Here is a 9,798-nt window from a genome sequence, read left to right as displayed (position 1 = left end):
AATAAAAACCGTGTAAAGAACTGTGCAAAAACACAAATATCACAGACAGATACTGACTTTTACTCAAAATGTCAATTTGTGCTGTATTGGCCATTCTCAAAAAGGATGTTACACCCCTGCACCACGGTGAGGTTACAGCACGTGTACTGTATTGGCCATTCTCAAAAAGGATGTTACACCCCTGCACCACGGTGAGGTTACAGCACGCGCAGGGGTAAATAAATAAAGTCGAGACCGCAAAACCGAAACACGGACGTTAAGCATTAAATTAATACTGGCCATTCTCAAAGAGAATGTTACATCCCTGCACTACGGTGAGGTTACAGCACGCGCAGGGGTAAATAAATAAAGTCGAGACCGCAAAACCGAAACACGGACGTTAAGCATTAAATTAATACTGGCCATTCTCAAAGAGAATGTTACATCCCTGCACTACGGTGAGGTTACAGCACGCGCAGGGGTAAATAAATAACGTCGAGACCGCAAGACCGAAACACGGACGTCAAACATTAAATTAATACATTTAGCGATCGTAATATACTAATATCCCATAAATAAATTACGGCAACTATTTACAAACATAGTTTCATACACTATAAACATATTATTTTGAATACAACCAAATGTAGCACGCATTATGCATCCAGACGATCGCTAATAATAGTTACTCAATTTCATTTTTGTCTATAGTGCGCGACACAACAAACTGCACTACTAAGAATTTTATTAAACAATAACAATAATACATGGCATAGTTCCAGACATTAAACAATACAAGTAAATATGCAAACAATTACTGCTAAATGTAAAACTAAACATTCTGTTTTGTCCAATATTAAAATTACTTGAGAAAAGTCCATGTCACAGCACACAGTTAAGTATATTGTTTGGACAGCCATGACAATATATATATATATATATGTATATATATATATATATATATATATATATATATATATATATATATATATATATATATATGTGTGTGTGTATATGTGTATATATATATATATATATATATATATATATATATATATATATATATATATATATATTTAGTGGCTATAGCATTGTATTAATATCAGCAGGCCCGTGGATTGTTTTTTATATACCTTTGCCTGCCTGAGGGAAACATACCCTGAAAAGGACAACTCCTGTTGTCCAGCTCGTTTCTTCCAAGATATTGGCTTAAACAAACATACCATGATGTTTTTACAAACCCCATACACAGTTCAGGAAGGAAATGCTTTATTTAACGACGCACTCAACACATTTTATTTAAGGTTATATGGCGTCGAACATGTGGTTAAGGACCACACAGATATTGAGAGAGGAAACCCGCTGTCGCCACTTCATGGGCTACTCGTTTCGATTAGCAGCAAGGGATCTTTTTATATACACCATCCCACAGATAGGATAACACATACCACGACCTTTGATGTACCAGTCGTAGTGCACTGGCTGGAACGAGAAATAGCCCAATGAGCCCACCGACGGGGATCGATCTCAGACAGACCAAAGCGCTTTACCACCAGGCTACGTCTCGTCCCACACAGTTCAGCGTCAAGGGCACTTAGTACAGTGGTATTGGCTTAAATCAAATTAAATTCATTCATTGCCTAGATTTTTTTTTTACCAACACTGATCATAACATTTATCACAAATGGCAAGTCTGGTAGTATTAACTGCTCTATTAAACGTTAGATGCTCTTCTAACTTTACCCCAGTCAGGTGTTATTTGTATACGCTGTTAAGATTCGATAGAAATTCTGAATTGGGGTATAATACTATTCCATTCCAATCCAGCCTGGATAATAAAAATCAGAATAGTCTTTTGAGAAATGTTTTCTAAATCGGGAGCCTTCTTTGGCAGGGTGTTTGTAATACAGAGTTATTCCCCCTGCGAGAAATCCCGCCCACCAGCCAAACGTGCCGATGGTAACGATCGTGTGATTACATTGGCTAAGCACGCTCATGTCCACTTCCGGCGAATTACCTCGCACATATACAACATTTGAGTGATTAACGTTGGCCGTTGTCCACGTCATATTGTCAGAACAAACCAAAAACAGAACATCTGTAAAGTTGTTTATAAAATACATCATAGCTTTATCAATGTACTCTTTAGGAGCGACCATGTATCCAAAATCAATAAAAATTTTGTTTCCAATAACATCACCCCGCCTAACGTGAACTCCAACGAATGTGATATTTTTTCCAAGAGGTTTAACGTTGATTCCAGAATGCTTCTTCAAGAAATCAGTCTTGATTTTCGTGATTATTTCTAGCGCTTTATCGAACACTTCTCGTTTGAATGTGAATTGTTTCTTGATCTGTGGGACAACGGACTCGAAATATTTCCAAGACTGCAGATAAAGTCCAACTCTGTAATTTTCACTTGATTTAAGATTTAAAAGATCCTTGTCAAACGAGCAATGCTTCTTGGAATGTTTCGGCTTAGCTTCACCGCAGACACACTTGTCCACCATCATGGCATCAAGGGTGAAGATCTTATTAAGATATGTTGAACGATCCACCACCATAGTCCGATTAAGATGGGCGGCTATTCCATAAGCTGAGGCGAAAGAGAACATCTGATTTCCAAACCTTCCTGGCCTTTCTTCACAAATAAATCTTGGCAAAACCGGATGTTTACACTTTGGTTTCTCGGTAACCTTTGCTGTTCGGCTTTTTGGTGCCCAAACACCATATTTACTCTGCCCTAACGTCACACCAAATCGTTGAATAAAACTCACGTATGGGAGAATCATAACAAATCCTAGCAAAAGAATCCAAACAAATCCAGCTGTAAAAAGAGGAAACAGGAGAGGTGAATGTTAGTCATGTCGTGACTGGTGTGAATGTTACTGTCATGTCGTGATTGTTGTGTGAATATTATTGTTATGTCTTGACTGTGGTGTGAATGTTACTTTCATGTCTTGACTGTGCTGTGGATGTTACTGTCATGTCGTGACTGTGGTGTGAATGTTACTGTCATGTCGTGACAGTGGTGTGGATGTTACTGTCATGTCGTGACTGTGGTGTGAAGGTTACTGTCATGCCGTGACTGGTGTGAATGTTACTGTCATGTTACCGTGAATGTGGTGTGAGTGTTACTGTCATGTCGTTACTGTGGAGTGAATGTTACTGTCATGCGACTGCGGTGTGAAGGTTACTGTCATGTCGTGACTGTGCTGTGAATGTTACTGTCATGTCGTGACTGTGCTGTGAATGTTACTGTCATATCGTGACTGTGCTGTAATGTGAATGTTACTTTCATGTCGTGACTGTGGTGTGGATGTTACTGTCTAGTCGTGAGTGGTGTGGGTGTTACTTTAATGTCGTGACTGTGGTGAGAATGTTACTGTCATGTCGTGACTGTGGTGTGAATAAAACACTCATGTCGTAACTGTTGTATGAATGTTATTGTCATGTCGTGACTGGTGTGAAGGTTACTTTCATGTCGTGACTGGTGTGAAGGTTACTGGCATATCGTGACTGTGGTGTGAATGTTACTGTCATATCGTGATTGCGGTGTGGATATTACTGTCATTTCGTGACTGTGGTATGAATGTTACTGTCATGTCGTGACTGTGGTGTGAATGTTACTGTCATGTCGTGACTGGTGTAAATGTTACTTTCTTGTCATGACTGGTGTTAATATTACTGTCTTGTCGTGAGTGTAGTGTGAATGTTACTGTCATGTCGTGAATGTGGTATGGATGTTACTGTCATGTCGTGACTGTGATGTGGATGATACTGTCATGTCGTGACTGTGGTGTGAATGTTAATGTTATGTCGTGACTGTGGTGTTAATAAATAGTTACCATTTAGTATTGTATATATCGATGCATAGACTGATATACATACAGACATAGAGAGACCGACAGTTAGACAAATATATTAGATAGACAGACAGACAGACAGACAGACAGACAGACAGACAGATAGATAGATAGATAGATAGATAGATAGATAGATAGATAAGTAGTTAGATAGATAGATAGATAGATAGATAGATAGATACATACATATATAGATTGCAATTTATTACAACTGAGGAAATTTACTACAATTCAGGTAATTTATTATATTTAGGCCAATTTTTATATATAGATGCAATCCTATTACATTTTAAAGAACAGGTAATTTAAATATAATTCTCGAAAGGTATGAACATACAACTTCAGGTAATTTATTACAAACTGGAAGTAATTTATTATTTGAAGACAGATTATGATACTTTATGTGATGAAAGAGACAGGTGATGAATTCCATTATAACTCATTTTTATAATTTTAGTAAAGTTTCACATCCATATGAGGTAAAGAACTAATATTACAATTATGGAAATAAGTTACACTTCAGGTAATTTATTATACTCAATTAATTTATTACAATTCAGGTACTTTATTACAATACGGGTACTTTATTACACTTCAGGTACTTTATTACACTTCAGGTGATTATTACACTTCAGGTAATTTATTACAATTCATGTAATTTATTACACTTCGGGTACTTTATTACAATTCAGGTACTTTATTACACTTCAGGTAATTTATTACACTTCAGGTACTTTATTACACTTCGGGTACTTTATTACACTTCTACTACTAATTTATTACACTTCAGGTATTATTATTTATTACAATTCAGGTAATTTATTACACTTCAGGTAATTTATTACACTTCAGGTATCCGGCAGGTAATATTATTCAGGTACATTACACTTCAATTTATTACACTTCAAGTACTTTATTACACTTCAGGTACTTTATTACACTTCAGGTAATTTATTACACTTCAGGTAATTTATTACACTTCGGGTACTTTATTACACTTCAGGTACTTTATTACACTTCAGGTAATTTATTACACTTCGGGTAATTTATTACACTTCAGGTAATTTATTACACTTCAGGTACTTTATTACACTTCGGGTAATTTATTACACTTCGGGTAATCTATTACACTTCGGGTACTTTATTACACTTCGGGTAATTTATTACACTTCGGGTAATTTATTACACTTCGGGTACTTTATTACACTTCGGGTAATTTATTACACTTCGGGTACTTTATTACACTTCGGGTAATTTATTACAATTCGGGCAATATATTACAATTCAGGTAATTTATTACAATTCGGGTAATTTAATACAATTCATGTAATTTATTACAATTCGGGTAATTTATTACAATTCAGGTAATTTATTACAATTCGGGTAATTTAATACAATTCAGGTAATTTATTACAATTCGGACAATTTGTTACACTTCGGGTAATTTATTACAATTCAGGTAATTTATTACAATTCGGGTAATTTATTACAATTCGGGCAATTTATTACACTTCCGGCAATTTATTACACTTCGGGTGATTTATTACACTTCAGGTGATTTATTACACTTCGAGTGATTTATTACACTTCAGGTGATTTATTACACTTCGGGTGATCTATTACACTTCTGATAATTTACTACAATTCAGGTGATTTATTACACTTCGGGTGATTTATTACACTTCGGGTAATTTATTACACTTCTGGTAATTTATGACAATTCAGGTGATTTATTACACTTCGGGTACTTTATTACTTCAGGTAATTTATTACACTTCAGGTAATTTATTACACTTGAGGTGATTTATTACACTTCAGGTGATTTATTACAATTCAGGTAATTTATTACGATTCAGGAACTTTATTACAACTGAGAAAATTTATTACAATTCAGGTAATTTATTATAATTAAGGTAATTTATTGCAACAGGAAATTTATTACAACTGAGGAAATTTATTACAATTCAGGTAATTTATTATAATTTGAGCAATATTTTAAAATATGGAACAATCCTATCAACATTTTAAAGAACAACTTATTTTTGAAAAATATTTAATTATAATTCTCGACAGGTTGTGGAGATTAATTATAAAATTGAGAATGACAGATCATTATTTACCTGTCGAAACTAGAAGGTGGAATAACATATTATTTTAAGACGGATTGTGTACTTTATGTGGTGAAAGTGACATCGGTGATGAATTCCATTATTTGTATGTACATTTTTTCATAATTCCCGAGTAAAGGTTCTACATCCCTATTATTATACAAATTCAAAGAACTAATGAGCAGTAAGAAAATAAGTGTATTAAAGAAGTTGGCGAAATTTATAAATGTAATTTGCCAGGTTTTTAAGCGCCCTGGTAACTTAATAACTGATGTGACAATCAAAACTGTTTCCTACCTATATTACAATTATTATTATTTACTAATTATTATTATTATTATTATTATTATTATTATTATTACTGTACCAGATACTGTCATTATTATTACTGCCACTACTACTAAACTACTACTACTACTATGACTACCATTACTGCTACTACTACTAATATTTTTATTATTATTGTACTACTACTACTACTACTACTACTACTACTACTACTACTACTACTACTACTACTACCACCATCATTATTATTATATTTTTTTTTTTATATTATTATTATTTTATTATTATTATATATTATTACACATTATTATTATTATATATATATATATATATATATATATATATATATATATATATATATATATATATATATATATATATATATATATATATATATATATTTATTTATTTAAACTCTCTGGGAGAAACAAAGTATTTATGCTATTGATCACCAAGAGATATATATATATTTAAGTATTATTTCTTACCTTTTAACCACATACGCCGCATTTTCAAACCAACACAATTTACTGACAATCTACTTTGAAGACCACGGACTTAGTTTAAGAATTGTCATTGAACTGGTATCACTCAGATGTTCGTACATGTTTGTAACAGATCTCGTACATCGTGACTCTGCTTACGTGACTCTATTGTCCCTTGATGACTGGCGGGTTATAAATTCGCAGACCCTGGCTTTCAACCCGGCGAGAAATAGCCCAATGGGCCCCACCGATGGGGATCGATCCCAGACCGACAACGCATCGAGCGAGCGCTTTACCAATGGGCTATGTCTAGGGCACTTAGCACAGTGGTATTGGCTTAAATCAAATTAAATTCATTCATTGCCTAGAATTTTTTTTACCAACACTGATCATAACATTTATCACAAATGGCAAGTCTGGTAGTATTAACTCCTCTATTAAACGTTAGATGCTCTTCTAACTTTACCCCAGTGAGGTGTTATTTGTATACGCTGTTAAGATTGGAGAGAAATTCTGAATTGGGGTATAATACTATTCCATTCCAATCCAGCCTGGATAATAAAAATCAGAATAGTCTTTTGAGAAATGTTTTCTAAATCGGGAGCCTTCTTTGGCAGGGTGTTTGTAATACAGAATTATTCCCCCTGCGATAAATCCCGCCCACCAGCCAAACGTGCCGACGGTAATGATCGTGTGATTATATTGGCTAAGCACGCTCATGTCCACTTCCGGCGAATTACCTCGCTCATATACAACATTTGATTGATTAACGTTGGCCGTTATCCACGTCATATTGTCAGAACAAACCAAAAACAGAACATCTGTAAAGTTGTTTATAAAATACATTATAGCTTTATCAATGTACTCTTTAGGAGCGACCATGCAACCAAAATCAATAAAATGTTTGTTTGCAATATTACCCCGCCTAACGTGAACTCCAACGAATGTGATATTTTCTCCAATAGGTTTAACGTTGATTCCAGAATGCTTCTTTAAGAAATCAGTCTTGAATTTCGTGATTATTTCTAGCGCTTTATCGAACACTTCTCGTTTGAATGTGAATTGTTTCTTGATCTGTGGGACAACGGACACGAAATATTTCCAAGACTGCAGATAATGTCCAACTCTGCAATTTTCACTTGCTTTAAGATTTAAAAGATCCTTGTCAAACGAGCAATGCTTTTTGGAATGTTTCGGCTTAGCTTCACCGCAGACACACTTGTCCACCATCATGGCATCAAGGGTGAAGACCTTATTAAGATATGTTGAACGATCCACCACCATAGTTCGATTAAGATGGGCGGCTATTCCATAAGCTGAGGCGAAAGAGAACATCTGATTTCCAAGCCTTCCTAACTTCTCTTCACATATAAATCTTGGCAAAACCGGATGTTTACACTTTGGTTTCTCGGTAACGTTTGCTATTCGTGTTTTTGGTGGCTTAGTTTTTTTTATCATATATACGCTGCCCTAACGTCACACAAAATCGTTGAATAAAACTCACGTATAGGAGAATCATAACAAATCCTACAAAAGAATCCAAACAAATCCAGCTGTAAAAAGACGAAACAGGTGAATGTTACTGTCATGTCGTGACTGTGGTGAGAATGTTACTGTCATGTCGTGACTGTGATCTGAATGTTACTGTCATGTCGTGACTGGTGTGAATGTTACTGTCATGTTGTGACTGCGGTATGAATGTTACTGTCATGTCGTTACTGTGTTCTGAATGTTACTTTCATGTCGTGACTGTGGTGTGAATGTTACTGCCATGCCGTGACTGTGGTGTGAATGTTACTGTCATGTCGTTACTGTGGTGTGAATGTTACTGTCACGGGACTGCGGTGTGAATAGTACTGTTATGTCGTGATTGTGCTGCGAATGTTACTGTCATGTCGTGACTGTGATCTGAATGTTACTGTCATGTCGTGACTGTGGTGTGAATGTTACTGTCATATCGTGACTGTGCTTTGCTATGAATGTTACTGTCATGTCGTGACTGTGGTGTGAATGTTACTGTCATGTCGTGACTGTGGTGTGAATGTTACTGTCATGTCGTGACTGTGGTGTGAATGTCACTGTCATGTCGTGACTGTGGTGTGAATGTTACTGTCATGTCGTGACTGTGATGTGGATGTTACTGTCATGTCGTGACTGTGCTGTGAATGTTACTGTCATGCCGTGACTGTGGTGTGAATGTTACTGTCATGTCGTTACTGTGGTGTGAATGTTACTGTCACGGGACTGCGGTGTGAATGTTACTGTCATGTCGTTACTGTGGCGTGAATGTCACTGTCACGGGACTGCGGTGTGAATGTTACTGTTATGTCGTGACTGTGCTGCGAATGTTACTGTCATGTCGTGACTGTGATGTGAATGTTACTGCCATGTCGTGACTGTGGTGTGAATGTTACTGTCATATCGTGACTGTGCTATGCTGTGAATGTTACTGTCAAGTCGTGACTGTGGTGTGAATGTTACTGTTATGTCGTGACTGTGGTGTGAATGTTAATGACATCTCGTGACTGGTGTGAATGTTACTGTCATGTTGTGACTGCGGTATGAATGTTACTGTCATGTCGTTACTGTGATGTGGATGTTACTGTTATGTCGTGACTGTCTGCGAATGTTACTGTCATGTCGTGACTGTGATGTGAATGTTACTGTCATGTCGTGACTGTGGTGGTAATGTTACTGTCATATCGTGACTGTGCTTTGCTGTGAATGTTACTGTCATGTCGTGACTGTGGTGTGAATGTTACTGTTATGTCGTGACTGTGGTGTGAATCTTACTGTCATGTCGTGACTGTGCTGTGGATGTTAATGTCATGTGACTGTGTTGTGAATGTTACTGTCATATCGTGACTGTGTTGTGAATGTTACTGCCATGTCGTGACTGTGATGTGAATGTTACTTTCATGTCGTGACTGTGGTGTGAATGTTACTGGCATACCGTGACTGTGGTGTGAATGCTACTGTCATATCGTGACTGGTGTGAATATTACTGCCATGTCGTGACTGTGATGTGAATGTCACTGCCATGTCGTGACTGTGATGTGAATGTCACTGCCA

The 9,798-nt window shown here is 36.2% G+C and overlaps 2 protein-coding genes across 2 annotated transcripts; both read right to left on the bottom strand.

Moving 5' to 3' along the window:
- Positions 1-1,420: 1,420 nt before the first annotated feature.
- LOC121377523 (galactoside alpha-(1,2)-fucosyltransferase 1-like) lies at positions 1,421-6,836 on the bottom strand. Its single transcript, XM_041505549.1, has 2 exons — positions 6,730-6,836; positions 1,421-2,806 (listed from the first exon to the last, which is right to left on the bottom strand). The coding sequence occupies exons 1-2, from the start codon at positions 6,749-6,751 to the stop codon at positions 1,788-1,790; spliced, it is 1,041 nt and encodes a 346-aa protein (XP_041361483.1). The 5' UTR covers positions 6,752-6,836; the 3' UTR covers positions 1,421-1,787.
- A 421-nt stretch (positions 6,837-7,257) lies between these two features.
- Positions 7,258-8,184, bottom strand: LOC121378114 (galactoside alpha-(1,2)-fucosyltransferase 2-like). The gene has a single exon (XM_041506214.1). The coding sequence runs from the start codon at positions 8,182-8,184 to the stop codon at positions 7,258-7,260; it is 927 nt and encodes a 308-aa protein (XP_041362148.1).
- Positions 8,185-9,798: the final 1,614 nt, after the last annotated feature.

This window comes from Gigantopelta aegis, chromosome 7 (assembly GCF_016097555.1).
Source record: "Gigantopelta aegis isolate Gae_Host chromosome 7, Gae_host_genome, whole genome shotgun sequence".
NCBI classification, from domain to species: domain Eukaryota; kingdom Metazoa; phylum Mollusca; class Gastropoda; order Neomphalida; family Peltospiridae; genus Gigantopelta; species Gigantopelta aegis.
Note: the sequence above shows the minus strand (reverse complement) of the source record. Positions and strands in the feature narration are given on the sequence as shown.

Excerpts from the sequence above, each read along its gene's own strand:
- LOC121377523 (XM_041505549.1), bottom strand. The coding sequence starts at position 6,751 with ATGCGGCGTATGTGGTTAAAAG. Across the intron at positions 2,807-6,729 it reads GCGGCGTATGTGGTTAAAAG|CTGGATTTGTTTGGATTCTT; the intron begins GTAAGAAATAAT and ends CTCTTTTTACAG.
- LOC121378114 (XM_041506214.1), bottom strand. The coding sequence starts at position 8,184 with ATGATAAAAAAAACTAAGCCACCAAAAACACGAATAGCAAACGTTACC.